Here is a 15576-nt window from a genome sequence, read left to right as displayed (position 1 = left end):
ATTATTGGGTGCACCTGGAAAGGGCACTGTGGCCGACACAGCAAGTCCCCCTCCTCTGGCTTCAAACAGAGAAGGTCTGTCACAAATCCAGAGCAGGCATTTACCCAGCAATCCAAAAAGATCTGCCAGATGCCCTAAGCACCCMTGTCTTCACCATACCTGCAACTCTTTGTGCTTCAGCTCACAATTTGCTGAACCTCTGAGGTCAATCACTGCCTGCTAGGGAGGGGGGGAACAGCYACTGAAGAGGAGGAAGATGGCAAATGTTAAAATTACATTGCATTACATCAAAAGCTACTGAAAATTCTGTTTGCTACCACCAGGCTATTAGCAATCACCACAGCACTACTTCTCCATGCCACACACTGATCATTAACCATTTAAAACCCTGCGGAAGCTTTTGAGTATTATTTTTCACAACTCAAGTAGCCCTTTGAGGATTTGTGACCCAGGTGGTTAGAGTAAAGGACCTCACACCCAGGTGGGCTCTGTAGGGTTTTCAGTTCTCTCCACGGCAGGAGGCACAACGCAGGTGTTTCCTGTTGGGCTTCAGCAGGTCCTCCCAACCTCCATGGCAGGGACCTGCGTGATGTGGATGCATTTCGTAGAGCTCCTGGATGGAGTAAGTGTAGACCTACACTGGATCCCCTCATTACAAAGCAGGAAAATTCTGGTTTTAATGCAGCTTTCCAATTCTGTCAGTGCTGTGGAATAATATTCCAACACCTCATATTTATACTTAAAATTTCCTGAGATGCAACATYGAGAGAGTAAAAAAACCCCAATACAAAACAGGAAAGGGCAGTAAAATAATAAACTTCAACTTCACAGCATATYGTCACATAAATGATAGCCACACAGATGATGCAATTACAGCGGGCTGGGGTTTCTCAGGTCTGGAAAAAAAACATTAGAWTTACAGTGGAAAACCAAAAATACTTGCAATTCTCAGAACACAGATTGAGTTTGTGTAACTTATTAATTGATAACATTTTTCCTTGTTACTAATATCTGATTGAATTTCTTAATATTACAGTATTGTTAACATATTTTTWAAAAATGTAATTTTGTAGACTCCTTCCGATCTGGCAAGAAAGTAATTATCCCTTATCTTTCAACACAGCCAARTCCTGTAAATACAATTACAGAAATTTATGTTCACTGGAGTGTAAAAAATAAGTCATAGAATTAATATTGTATTTATCCTCTTACTTTTAGCAGTTATTAAAATGCACCAATGATTTCTTGACTACTCCTTTTCACGGCAATTTTTGGATGGAATTAATTCTGACTTTGTTTTTCTGATTGTTTATAAAGTTTTTCTAATTTTTAAGAACGATACAGACCTCCAGCCATAAATGAGGGTTTTTTGTCTCCCTTGACAATAAAACATGCTTGAATCAGTTGTTCAAAACCTGTTTGCTGCTAAAGCAAGCAGGAAAGTGCCGGGCTGCGYGGTGGCCCCGGCACGCTGGCTTGGCGGGTGCTGTGCTCATGCTGCATGTCAGGGACTAGGCGAGTCTCCCCATGGATCACGCACGGCACGGCACGCAGAAGGAGCGGGCATCCCTCGGGGACCAGGGGCCTGATCTCCTCCCCTGGCACCAGTGTCTGGCCCACAAGTAAAGCACCCGTTGCCCTCTCCTTGGAAAGGCRCAGGAGGAAAACTCTCAGTTTATGGAGAAAGCTGGAGCATTTCCAACACGCTTGGTTCCCCCCTGGGTCCACTCCTGCTCCAGCCCCACGGCAGCACAGCCTGGGCATCATCGCTGCCCACGGAGCTACTGAGTTGCACACCTGGGCTCTCTGYAGCCTGACAAATTCAAAATTACTCCACAAACATAATGTAACTTCAGCAGGAAGGATGGAAAATGCACGGCCAGGAAGAGATGAGCTGAAGCTTAGGGAGATGGAGGGCTGAGGGCCTTCAGGCAGTATTAAGTCCACAAATGAAGAYGTGTCCTATATCTTGGATAAATGGCCTAACCAGAGGCTTAAAAAAAGGATAAAATGGAATCTCCTCTGTTGTCTTAAGAGAACAGCAGCATGCACCACGAGCTCTGCCAGGTGCTGGGCAGCACGTCAGGTTTGTGTGGGTGAGCAGACCTTGCTGCAGTTCAGCAAAGGCAAACAGCACACAGAACACAGCACTGGTCAGCCAAAATGTCTGTCTAGACCTGTATTTTGTCTTCAGAAAAGCCTGGGCAAGCGTGTAAAACCAGATATAGTGGTCCTTCCCCAGGATAGCTTCCAAGCCTCTGGCACTTTGTAGTTCATGGATTTCCCAAGTCAGAAATCATGTCTTTTGTAATTACTATCCTCCGTTAGCTTCTTTGAATCCAGCCACTTTTTGAACCCATGCTAATGTTTAGCATCCCATCATATCTTGCAGCGCTTTCACACCTTAACTATACCGCATGCAGAAAAAGCACCAGGTGCTTTGGAGCCTGCCACCTGCATGTTTCATGTGACGCCCCCAAGTTCTTATATTTGAAGAGACAAGGAACAATTGCTGCCCAGTCTCTTCCCCCCACTCTCCTATGGACCCCTCTCCAAGCCCTCTGCTGTCTTCTAGCAGTCTGAAAAATTCAAGTCTAGTCATCYCCTGCACAGAGGCTTCTCCATACCTTTGGTCATCCTTGCCAGTAGTCCTCAGAAGCATTCAGCTCTTCCCCTCCAGGGCACTACTTAAGGGACTCGTCAGACACTCAGAGCTATGGAATTTAAAACTAGTGAAAAACCTAAAGAAGAGGAAATAACTATTTCTCCCCTAAAGTGATCTTGCTGTTTGAAATTGCCATTTATGTATTCTGAGGTCTGATCATCCCATCTTTCAGCCAAGTCACAAGTCTTGAAAATAGCTTGAAAAGCAGAATCAAAGAGAGGCAGAAGTGCAAGCAGTTAGGAACATATTGCGTTGGAAGTAAGTATTTATCAGGTCTTCTGTCATCTAATAAGCTTCAGTCAGATCAGCACTAAGTATTCCAAGCAAGACATTTCTTCACTAAAATTTCTCTAAATGGATCTCATCTATATGCTTGGTTTCAGTATTTGGAAACAGTGCAAGGTATGTTCTCAGAGGAAYATTTTAAAGTTGGTAATGCACCTTCATGAGGTTTTAAAGTGTTACTCAGTTAGTCAAGTAYTAAATGAATGCCTCTATTTTATCTGTGTGTTTACAGAACATAAACTCTAGCAGAAWGGCATTTTTCAAGCTGTCAGATCTGACTCAGAGTGAAAGAAGTGTAACGAAATGACAAGGAAGCAATGTCTTCTTTATAATTCCCTCTTCCCTTCTTTGGTTTCCTGATGGTTACTTTTGCATGAGAAAAAATTGCTGTATTATATGCAGRCTAGTAATTCTTCTGCTGCTGAGTTTACATGCATGAGCAGAATTATTTGACCATTTTATACAGTTGTACTTAACAACAACTTAAACAAAACAAGTATGGTAAGAAGACAGCACCTGACATAAACCCAGCAGCTCAGCCTGAGYGGGATGTAAAAGCCTTACTCCTCTGACGAAGTACTGCCTGCACTGGATGGCTTCACTAGACATTCAGAACTTGTAAGCCTAAATTCGAATAGCCATTAATTCATGTTTCCGCACAGCGTAAACTACACACTAAAAGGGCACTTGGGCAACTAGCTGTCAACRCGAGAGCTCAAATCACAGAATCACAGAACAGCGCGGGTAGGAAGGGACCTCTGGAGATGTCTAGTTCAGCCTCCTGCTCAGAACAGGGCCTTTCCCCCTCCATCCCGAGCTCCAGCCCCATCCAGCTCAGTGGCTTGCTGGGCTTGCTCCAGTGTGTCCTTGTCTCTGGTACTGGGCGGTCCAGAACTGGATGCAACACCCTGGACATGGTCTCACAAACACTCATTAGAGGGGAAGGATAACCTCCCTAGACCTGCACACCTGCCCAGGATGGAGTGGGCCTTTTTTGCCACAAGAGCTCACTGCTGACCCAAGTCAGAGCTCCTGACCAGCAAAATAAGCCCCTAATATGCAATGTCCCTGCCTTCTTAGGCCACAAAAGTTCCTGTCCTGCCTCCTCTTTCCTGCAGGTTCTGCTTCTTTTTCATTCCAAATATTTGTCAGCCTCTCTGAACTTCATTTTTACCTATTTAGTCCAAATTTTAAAGTTTGTATCAGATTTTTGATATCTCAGAGGAAAAGTGCTGCTGAAAGGAGAAAGTATCATTACTGACGCTGAAGAAAACTACTATAAAGCTCCATTTTTATTTACTGTMACCTTCTAGAGATGTTCCTTCTATCCACCTCAAACAGCATCAGATCTACGCTGTTCACGTCCCTGCTGCAAATGAGCAGGGTATCTCACTCAAGGCTGAAGTCTCTTGTAGACAACAGACGGCTGTCGAGAAACTAGCCCTTCTTCGGAAAGCAGAACAAATTTCAGGGCAGCTGACCAAACTCAGGCACACGTTCAAGGGTGCTGCTGAAAAGGAAGCAAATTGCTCAGGCTCTTAAAGTTGCTGAAGGATGCTGCTGAATCAGGCCTGTAATATTAATATTTTCACGATGCAAGATCAATACTCCCTGATTTTACTTTGCTCTGGGGCAGCTTGAATTGTTCTCAGCTTTATGAGGAGCACAGATACGGTGTGTTTGCTACAGCAGGAGACAAGTAAATGGCAGGGCTTCCAGTACACGCACTGGGAATCAGCAGTAAAAGACAGATTCTGTTAATCATGCTAACCACACGGAGCTGACATTTCCCATCAGACAACACGCAACAGTTTTATAATGAAGATTTAATATTACCACTGGCCCCTATATTTCCATAGCAAGCACCATGCTGAAAAAAAATGGTTTAGCAAAGCTTCTGCTTTTGGCTCTGAAATAAACACTGTCAGCGTGAGCCGGGTGCAGCAGGACACACCGTCCCCGTCTGCGCCCAGTCCTTGACCCCCTCCGCGTGCAGAGACCGGTGGCAGACGTGGCTAAGTGCAGGCCCAGCAGATAAGAAATGACGAATGCAGATTGTTTTCTCCCTGGCAGACCCATCAGTTTACCGYGAGTTAGAGCCGCCGCGAGGAAGAGCCTTTTCCAGCTGGAGGGTGCTGTGAGTGATGGGGACGCCACGAGGAGGCCGACGGGTTGGGGCCGCGAGTGCCTCTCCGCCGCACAAACCGCTGAACTGTTTCACAGTCAAATATCCTCTTATTTAATGAATTTTGCCCAAAAAGCATACCGCCCATCTCCGGCCGAGAGCGCTGGGCAAGGAAGCAAACGTCCTTCAGGCAGGGGAGCTTTCAGCTCCACCACGGAACCCGGGTCAGCAAGGGACGCGGTGACATGCTGCTCACCCACTTCTAACCCGGACGCTACCGACCTCCCCCACTTGTCACCCCCTGCCCCTGCCAGACAGGCGCCGACCGCCACGCACAGCCCTCGCGTCTCACTCCCCGGCCAGCGCGCGCACCCGTCCCGTCCCGTCCCGTCCCGTCCCCCCGGGGCCCTGCTGGGCCAGGCGCTCCGTGTCCAGGGGAAGCTCTGCAGCCAAACTGAGATTCGCCCCAAAAGCGTAACGGGCAAAATATAAAGCTTGCTCTAAACAGCAGGGCTCAGGTTGACTAGCTGGGGTGCAAGCAAGTCATTTCCATAATGGTCACTGGGAAAACTAACCTCTTAATTTATTGTTTTATAAATCTGACCATTTTCCTTCTGCTACCTGTAGGTTAAGGATACACTTTTTGCATGAAGTGACATATATTTTTACAATCATTATGATAACCAGCTTTTCTTTCTCTCTATTCTTGCTATTAAATCTCATCTCAGTTGCATTATGATTTTATTATTCTTATTTTTGGTTAAATCCATGGGAAAAAGATTTCTCATAAGGCTAGAAGACAACGTTAATGTTAACGTCTCACTTTGAGACAGACTTCTACTGCCAGCAAATAGAAGTAGTTATACAAGTATGATTGATGTACTTTCTTAATTAAATCAGTTGTAGTCAGAGCACTGAAAGGGAAAGGTAAGGCCGACGGAAACAYGTCCATTACGCATGATACAGAAAAGCATCTGCGAGAGCGCGCGCACGCTGCAGGTAGCGCTCCTCCCACGCGTGCTGAACACTGAATTTGGGTGCATGAACCACTTACTCACTGCTTAGAAGCACCACCGCTCTGAGCTGTGCCAAAGCAGCATGGCTCAGGAAGCCTCCGAGCCCTGGAGCCGGATRAGCCGAAGCCGCGGACGGCGCTGTGCGGAGATCCGGGATCCTCCGAGACGCTGCTCTTAGGGGGGCACACGTTACTTGTGGCTCTTAACCTAGGACAAAAATACCCTGCCGGGAAAGCTCACACCCGCGTGGCTGCGTGCTCCCTGCCAGGACATTTTCCAGGGTGGGCACGTCCGCGGGAAGCCCCGGGAGCGCAGAACCGAGGCGCGGTGCCCCGGCCCAGCCGCGCCGTGCCTCTGCTCAGGCCGCTGTCGACAAATACGCAACAAGACGGATCCGAGGAGAACTTAACGTCCCACTTTCAGCAGGGCCRGAGGAATCTGACCCAGCCTCATTTTGGTAAGTCCAGGCAAAACCGTGTCATTTTCCCTTTTTTTTCTGCCTGTAATTACACTTCCCTGCAAGTCCAGTATAAAGCCTTACAAAATAATGCCAGTTAGAAATCCTGTAGCTATGCTGATCCCTTTTCTTGCCCCTTCTTAAATACAGGTACCCTATTTACTACCCTCYAATCTCACAGCTTCATCCCAATATTACTGGGAAAATATCCAAAGAACCTGAAAAAGGAATTTTCCATTGGGCTGATTAGTGACAGACGAGTTCCTGCAGAAGWGCGGAGAGGAGATCGCCGCCTCCCCTGGAACGAGCACAGCAACTTCCTCGACTTTTACTTTCATGCTGTTGTCCCTAGAAGACCAGTGAGTCTTCTCTCAGTTTTACTGCTGACTACTAAAGTTGCCAGGGAATTTTATTAATCCTGTCTGATTTGCCGTAAATATCCTAAACAGTGTCTGGATGGATAGACTAAAAGTGATCTTAAACAATAAAATTAAAAGCAATATTTACCTAAGGTACTTCAAAGAAGTCATTTACARGCTAGACACACAAGCCAGCAAGGTTTTAAATAAAAGAAGGTGCTCATTTTACTGAACAGTCATGAGYTGCAAATGACAATAAACATTAACCCTCTGAAATTCAAGGTGTATCAGCGTGGGCAGGTCTCCTTCCCGGCCAGCCCTGCCCCGCCTCGCAGCGAGCTCCGCAGCGCTGCCCGCGCCTGCACCGCTCCTCTGCTCGCTGCCTCTCGCTGCTGCTCGCTTGCTGCAGACAATGAACAGCTGCAGGCGGGAGACGCATCTTGCAAAGCAAGCGCCAAACTGCCGGCTCGGTTCTGAAAAACATGTATAATTTCCTCTGAATTTCTCCCTGAAGGTGGCAAAGAACTGCCAGGAGGCGCGAAGAGAGGGCGGCTGGCSGGCCCGCAGCCCGGCGGCCGCGCCGGGCCGGCTCCTGTTGCGAGACCTCCCCAAAGAATCTCTGGAATCAGGACTCAAACAGTCCCTCTAGCATAGTTTATTCTGAAGTGCTCCTGGAGTTTCGGAAGGTTTTAACGGCAGCTGAATTTCTGTTCAAACACTTCTATTGGCTGCATAAAAGAGGTTTTGCTGTAGAATAGTTCTGTTTTTTCTCATGTAATTCTTAGCAGAGGCTTTAAACTTAAACAAACCTCAAAAAAAGTCCTTCATTTTAGCAGTCCTTAGAGAGGTATTTCTCATCTTTCTGAGCCTCACAAAGCAGTTATTTTAGCATTGCTACATAAGCAATTAACTCCCCAATTAATATAAATATTTTATACACAAATGGGTTCTTATTTGAGTAAGCAATTATATCAAGGCTCTTTGATTCCATTTTAATACAAAAACCATTATGGCATTGGGAAATTATTCCAGAAGTTTTCACTTAGATACAAACTGCATATGCACAAGAGGATCATGTATCATTTTACTCACATTACAGAATTTATAAAAGCAATTAAAATGTTTCTAGAGTCCCCTCCATGGGTTTAAAGATGGAGATTCCCTCTGCCCCCATGAAGAGCAGAGAACGTATATAAAAGATTAGAAGAAGCAAGATTTGAGCAACAGGTGACTTTCCCCGSGGGTCCTGGAGAACCGCCGCCTGCGGGAGTGGGAGCAGAAGAGAGCACGTTCCCGCCGAGCGCGCCGCTCTCAGGCGGTCCAAAGCCATAAGTGATATTCTCATATATTAGTCTATCATCTTTAAAATCAAACTTAGATTGGAGAATCTGCGGCAGAAYGGGAGGCGAGAGGCCTGGATTTACAGCCCAGGGAACGGAGTCTGGGTCTTCYCTGTGGTGTTAACAAGAGCTTGAGAAGAGTGTTGCAAGTCTGTGCTTCGTTTTGGCACAAGCGAGCACCAAGCGAAGAGCAGCACGCGATGCGCCGCCCTGGGAGCCGCAGGTGTACGTGAACACGCTGAACAACTGCAGTAATCTACGCTGCGATGGTTTCCCTAATAACCTCCAGAGTGGCCCAGCTGYGGTTCGCTCTGCCGCAGCGCTGCCTGGAACAAGCTGCCTGCTTTGGACAAGTCTACATGGACGTCTCAAAAGTGAGGACTCGGGCTGCTGCAGACCAGAGTCCGAGCTTCAGACTTCTACAGAAAAATATCACTTCTGGTAGGCGCTGCCACCTCACCTAATGCAGGCACGAACTGCAATGCCTTCRTCAAGAGCTCGGGCACCGTCTGTGATCGTCCCACAGCTGCCAGGGACGAAGACGCCTCTCCACGAGATGGCTCAGCCCAAGCCCAAGAAAACGTGTCTATCCCCCCTTTGACTGAAAGAAGAGTCGAAGCTCCTAACACAGGTATCTCACAGAAGTGGAAAATCTTGCCAAGGAACCTTCTTTGGCCTCTTTGTATTGGATTTCCAAGTATTTCAAACATCTAGCTGGTGATGCAAAAGCACGTCTGCAGCTGCTGCTTGCAGGTGACTTCAGCTGTGGCTGAAAGGCAGCAGAAGCACTTTGGCTTTTGATTGCTTTTATACGCGATGGGACCGATGTGTCCCCGCCAACAGTGCTCTTCCTCCTCCAGCATGGCTTTGTCCTCGACCTTTGAGAGTGGCCATGACTCAGCTAACTCCTCTACATTACTTTCTCTCGATACCTACTTTACATCACTGTTTTTGGAAAAAAACAAAGAAATGTAATAGCAATCCTTACTGATGTCAGTTCTCAGTCATTAGTTGTGTAGGCAGCAAGGGTGCCAGCTGGACCGTAACTGGGTGCTAACCACCTCTACCAGTATCAGGCTTGTGGGTGTACCCCCATATATTTAAGCACTTCTAGTTTCAGCCTCTGGGCAGCGTTGCTGCAGCCCTCGCACAGGATGCCGCGCACAGCAACGTCACAACACACGACAGAGAAGCCCACGCGGAGAGCTCACCGGTACCCACCACTACTCTCACTGCTGAACCAGTCACATCTCTCAAAAAACAAAAGTGCAGGATGGGAGGAACAGTTTTCCTGTTTCTTGTTCATAGTTACAAGGGGCAGGGAGGGAATATTAAGCATCCAGTGTTGACTTGGATCTTTCTATTCCTGTTCCACCTCTTCAGATGTGCATTATTTTTACGAGGCTAACTCCCCCAGATCACCCACAAGCAGCATCCAGCACTCTAGATCTCCACGTGCGGAAGGTGGGCAGCAGGAGGAACCAGTATAACGTCAAAGCTGGMCCTCTGCGTACCATAGACCCTCCGCACGAGATCCGCACCATGTTCAGTGCTCCTCCACCACCACCCTTCTGGGTGCAACCAGGAGACACCTGCGCCTTCGACCACTCTGCTGTCTGTACTGGGGAATGGGACCTCTGCTGCACGAGCTGGGCTATGCTGGGCCTGCTCTGGTCAGCCAGGGTCAGTAATTAGTCCTAAGAGTGTGGGGCAAAGCATCTGCACAGTGTGAGCAGATACAACCAGCGACACAGACTGCTAACAACTGCCCTTTGCCAGAACTGATGATGGTTTTGCCATGCTGCGCACCACCACCACCACCACCACCAGCACCACCACCAGCACCACCAGCACAGTGGCTGCAAGCAAGACACGCGCTCACCAGAGACAGTCATTCCCGACAGGGTGGAGTGCCTGGCGACCATGCCCGGGAGCGCACAGGAAACGCTCAGGGCAGTGCCTCGCACAGGAGCTGTCGAGGGCTTTGCTGAATTCCCATGTGCTGTCTGCATGATTTGAAGGCAAAGAAGGAWCTTGCAAGGCAGTGTTTTATGGAGGTAACAGGCAGAGGTAACATTTCACTCCYGGGTTTCCTTGAGATACTGTCTTGGCAAATCCATGCATTTATTCTGTCTTATTCCAGATGGACAATTCACTGMATACAAATAGGCTCTCATCAATAATATCTGGTGTTTGCATATTGGCTCATTCCAGTTACAAAAATCCAGATATTAATATTCCCTMGTGGTAATCAAGAACAAGCACAGAGCTTGTTCTCCTCCCTGTGTTCCCTGGCACACAYTGATCTTTCTGTTTCCCATTGATTTTCCTAAATGGTACTGCCTCATGGAAAATTACAGATCTCTTTAAACAACAGTCTAGTTTAAAAATCTTATTCTTTGTTGACTCATCTTCATTCTGCTACACTTCATTCATTTTTCACTTCTATGAGATGCTGATACCCCAGCAAAGTCACCTCAGTGACAGCTACAGCAGCATGTCAGGATTTTCTACCAAATCAACCGCCGGCCGGCCCCAATCAGTCTACGGGCAGACACGGAGCGCCGCAGCGGAGGACGCTGGCTTCCAGACCAGCGGGGTATATASCCGCTATATAAAGTCATCCGCCCGACAGCACTCGCTTCAGAAAACAAAATGAAACGAAAAAGCCTGAAAAAACTGAACTCTCATCCAAGGAACAAAACAGACCCTGGGTTTAGCAGACCCTGGGTAAAGCAGAACCTTTATTTTTCAAATCCACCGGCATCTAGAGCCAACGCAGAACTCGTGACCCTGGGAGAGACGAGGAGCGAGTTCATCCCTCTTGGCTGGTCCTTGTTCCCTTTGCTAGACAACACCAAAGACAGTAATTGCTTTCAAACGTCATTTAAATGGAACCAACTACTTATATAAAGGAAAAGCAAGAAAAGTCTGCCTGTTGTAGTGTTTTTTGAAAAACATCAACTTTTTCAAACATAGAAAAAGCAAAACTTCAAGTGTTTACTGCCAAAGTTCACTAGCCCTAGAGATTATCGCAAGTTGTTTGACATGTTTTGGGGGCTGACTGTAGCTGTGGATAATTTCCACATCACGTGGAGTGGTGCAGCTGAGGTTCGGCCACAGCGCTCCCGAGACTCAGCCCGAGGGGAGCGCGCCGKCCGGGCCGGGCCGGCAAACGCTGCCCCGCGGTCCTGCTGCTCCGCGCTCGCGAGGTCCCCGCACCCTTCACTCCCACCACCGCGGTACCGCAGCAGCGGGCGCCGCAGCTTGCAGCTCCACTGCAGCTCTCGCCTTGCGCCAGGGTCAAGCACGTCCCCTCCGCGTGCCCCAGCTCTGCTGTTTACCTGCCCTGTAACAGCTCAATTTCAGCAGCTCCTGCACCAGTCTGATCTTGGCACGAAACCATCCTGCCTCGCAGGTTCTCCTCCCCGCAGGCGACTGGCAGGGATCACTCCTTGCCCTCTGCAGCAGCCGCCTCCCCCGGCCCTTAGGATCGCAGAGGAGACAGCATCTGTAGTCAGCGGTGGCAATGCAGAAGTCCTCCAGGGATCTCCAGCACAGCACTGCTGCTGCAGGGAGAGGCATTAGGTGATACGCAAGAGGCTCAAGGCTCGCTGCCTACCAAATTTATCATCAGGGCGTCGCTGCTAAAATGGGAAGGTCTTACCAATGTGTTAATCACAGAATCAGTAAGGCTGGAAGAGASCTCTGGAGATCATCTAGTCCAACCTCCCAGAGACTTCCTGGTACTGGTTCCACTGGGGCTTGAACCCAGGACCTTCAGCATGCAAAGCAGATGTGACAACCACTACACTGGGCAAGGTTTTTTTGCAACTTTAAGTAAGTCGTATCAGCCATTAGGATCTGAGGATGTTTGGAAGGAGTATGGAAGTAGTAATTACTTAGGTCTAAACAAATGAATAAGAGTATTAATTAGCTTTACTTAAATCAAAACAGCAAACACTTATGCTTTCATTGAAAAATATTCCTAAACCCAACTGCAGCTAGAGGGCCAGATAGTGGCTGGAAAATAGAACCACCCTCCTGAACCCCAAGAAAACACCCAGACAAACACGCAGCAGAGCCCAACACAGCACACTGCAGCGTTTATGCACCTAACTCACGCAAGGCTTTGACGTGCGTCCCCTTCCTGCCAACTGCATCGCGTTTGCACGGGTGTTTCTAGCCTATACAAGCTCTCACAGCGCCGAACAGCCACGTCTCCGAGCAGCGGCCAGCCGCGTCAGCAGTAACGCCTGCCGCGCACGGACCATTCCCKCATCCTCTCCCCGAGCGGGGAGGCAAGACGAGCAGGAAGCGGTGCCCCCTCCCTGCCGGAGAGCAGCGCACGCGCAGCGGGCTCGGGGCTGGGGGCTTTGGAGGCCCGGCCGAGGCCTTCGCTCCGGCTGCCCGGCGGGGGAGACGCGGAGCCCCGCGGGTGCCTGGAGGCGCCCACCAGCAGCAGGCGAGCAGAGCTGGGCTCCGGGCACCGTGACGGTGGGCAGCCACGAGCCCTTCCCGAGCACCGGCAGCGAGCGAGGCGGCGCAGCTGCCAGCGGGGCCGCTCGGCCTCGGCAAGGCGGCAGAGCTGCCTCTCTTAAGCACTCGGGGTCATTTCTTGTAMTAGCCTGAAACAACGCCTTTCCCCCCTCATCATGGCACTGCATTTTCCTGCTGAATTATTAAATGCTAACACACTTTCACCCACTGAGGTTATTACTAGCAGCAGGTTTATCTCACGGAGAGAGCAGGGCGGCTACAGGCTCGTCTCATTAACGGCTTGACTTCCTACATTTTCATTTCACCCTATTTACGGTGAAAATACCCTAAATCAGCAGAGASCAGAATCAGCAGCACGGCGCGCGCCCTGCCTTACACTCGCACGGAAGGTCACCAGTAGAGGCCAGCTGTAGGAGTTCAGCAAAGTTTGGGGAGCAGAGTCGCCAGGGCAGTAACCCACAGTCGCAGCCGGGGCAGGGAGGAAGCGCCAGCGTGTGCCGCTGCCCACGCAGCAGCCCTGAGCTCTCCGAGGACAGACTGGAAATGCCTGAGCCGGCGTCTGCTCTCCCCTGCCGCCGCCTCCTTGCAGTACCAGACCTCAGCAGGCGTGTGCTTATTTTTACGAATAAAAAGCCCACGGATGTAGAAAAAGTTTAGTGCTCCTCAGCCACCTCCCAAACCACAGCTCAAATTCTGCTTCTGTTCCTTAAATGTCTTGATTTGCATAAAATTGTCTGCAAACAATTAAAACTAATTAAGATAATTTATCACTTGAAAATAAAGCATCTTATCAGCAGGTATCAGCCTGTTAAGCAAACAAAGAATTAGTTGTAGGAAAATACCCAGGCCCTTGTTACTACATTAGACAAGCAGTGGCAAAAAATAATTTCTTTATGATACTTTCTGTTTGGCCTGGGTGTTATGTTTTCAAAGTAATTAATTGCAATTAGCTAATCATCTTCTATAGTAACTTGATTTGTGACTCTATACCGTAGTCTTGGCTCACTTAGTGCTTTGGCAGCCTTCTTGCATATAAATTGTGATAAAAAACTTTTGATAGCATCCTGAAGTTCTTCTGTGAGCAAAAGCAGGATGTTAAAAAGAGCTTTGATTGYGCATACAGTGGTGCCCATTCAGCCCTGAACGAGTTCATAAATGGAAAAGAAGCAGCAGAATACTTTATTTCATGGGAGCAGTGGGCTGCAGMGTGCCCTACCATCCCCGGCGCCCCGTTCTTCGACGCGACGCCCGTCTCGGTGTCACTGCATTGCCTCCTCTTCTCATCCACTGCCTTCAGCGGTCCCGCGCGATCCCAACGCGCACAGCTGTGGTGATGCCGCCAGAGCTCGACGTGCAGAATCCGTCCTCTCTGTCTGGAGGGACTGTAAAAATGACGTAATTTTATGGGGGAAAAACAACTTTTTAATCAAACCCAGTTCCACTCACAGAGATCGATGTCCCATGCGAGCAGCTACGCTCCCACCGCTGCGCGCTCGCTCACCCTTCCGCACGCAGCGTCCCCACACTCCGCGGGCCAGCGGCCCCCYGCGGGGGCCACCCAAACACCCCCCTGCACTGGCCCCCGCTGCCTCCACCTCTGCCCAGCGGTCTGAGTGCAGCAAAGCCCATGCACAGCCCTGCCGAGCTGCAACGCAGGAGGCAGCTCGCACGCCCTGCACACCTGCAGCCTCGGCTTCCAGCGCGCGAGCCCGAGGTTCCCGCGGGTGCGGGGCTGGCTTCTCCTTCCCAGCCCGCTTCCTGGACGTGTCTGCCTGTTCAGAGCAGCGACGGACCGCGTTTAGCAGGAGAAACGCATGTCAGCRGGATACATGGGGGAGAGAGTTCTCAAGCAGCAGGTGAGGACAGGCAGCAGACCCAAATCTGTTGAGGCTGGTGCGAGTCGTGCTGCTGCTGAGACGGAGCGCATCCCTCAGCCTCCCCGAACTGTCCGCGAGGAGCAGCCAGCGGGAAAACGAGCCAAGAAGGATGGTCAGGCAGAAGCGCATCCTGGCTCCGAGAATGACATGCGCTGAGTTTATACCATGCCATACACGTCCACAGCCCGGCTCTGTACAGCTACTCCTGGATGTCTCACTCCTACTTTTATTGCTCAGGTGGGAAAGAAATGTTCAGCACCCCTAAGTCAGTGCAACACAAGAACTGCAGCTCCCCAATACATCCCTTCTGACCATGCCACAGGGTSATGATTTCTAGTTCCTGAAACAGCAGGTAATTAAGCGCAGGGATTTTCATCAGTGCTCACGCAGGGGATCACAGCCCTCCCTGGACATGCTGGGGCACCACCGTGCTCCGCTCGCCCTCCTCAGACCAAGTGCTTAGCAGTTKCCTTCTCTCTGCAGACTGCTGTTGGACAGTCGGCCTGGCTGGAGCACAGTCACAGTCAGCCCAAACTCTCTGGCCGTGGCACTTCTGTAATTCGTTATCCTGATCAGTGCATGCTCTGGGAAGTGCTCAGCATCCTCCTGGCGCTGCTGTCCCTGAGCGCAGTGGCCAGACCGAGAACTGAAGGGAAGAGCACTGGGGCTGTCCCCCACGCGCCGGACAACCCCACCGGCGTCCTCTGGAGCTGCCCTCCTTCCCCTGCGCTCACCTGCACAGGGGGCTGCTTCTGCACTGGCTGCGTTTTCTCAGGTTTACTTCCAGGCTTTCATTTCTCAGTGCCCACCTTAGATGGTCAAATATGAGGAGACCCCTGCTCCTCTGGGAGGTCACAGTTTTTAAACGACTAGCAGCTCAGATGGTAATAACCAAATGTATTTTCTTTCAGACTGGACAGTCTGAGGTGGCAGTACTTCCAGGGTTTGTCTT

General features: G+C 49.7%; 1 protein-coding gene across 6 annotated transcripts in view; it reads right to left on the bottom strand.

The window, feature by feature from the left end:
* The window catches only part of LOC146599834 (uncharacterized), a 258807-nt gene that overhangs the window by 82584 nt on the left and 160647 nt on the right, over positions 1–15576 (bottom strand). For 2 of the 6 annotated variants that reach the window (XR_014894905.1, XM_085297845.1), the window contains exon 4: positions 13964–14129. The exons of 3 other annotated variants lie outside the window; for them this stretch is intronic. Coding sequence is in view for 1 of the 3 variants with exons in the window: in XM_085297845.1 (XP_085153971.1) it covers positions 13964–14129 (166 nt within the window). In the remaining 2 variants the exon portion in view is untranslated. Of the gene's footprint in view, positions 1–13898; positions 14130–15576 lie in introns of those variants that run through there. One more of the 6 variants, XR_014894909.1, reaches the window with a different exon arrangement.

Source organism: Rhea americana, unplaced genomic scaffold, assembly GCF_003343005.1.
Source record: "Rhea americana isolate MKP2758 unplaced genomic scaffold, rheAme1 scaffold_131, whole genome shotgun sequence".
Taxonomy (NCBI): Eukaryota; Metazoa; Chordata; class Aves; order Rheiformes; family Rheidae; genus Rhea; species Rhea americana.
The sequence above is the reverse complement of the archived record's forward strand: the minus strand, read 5'-3'. Positions and strand labels throughout refer to the sequence as shown.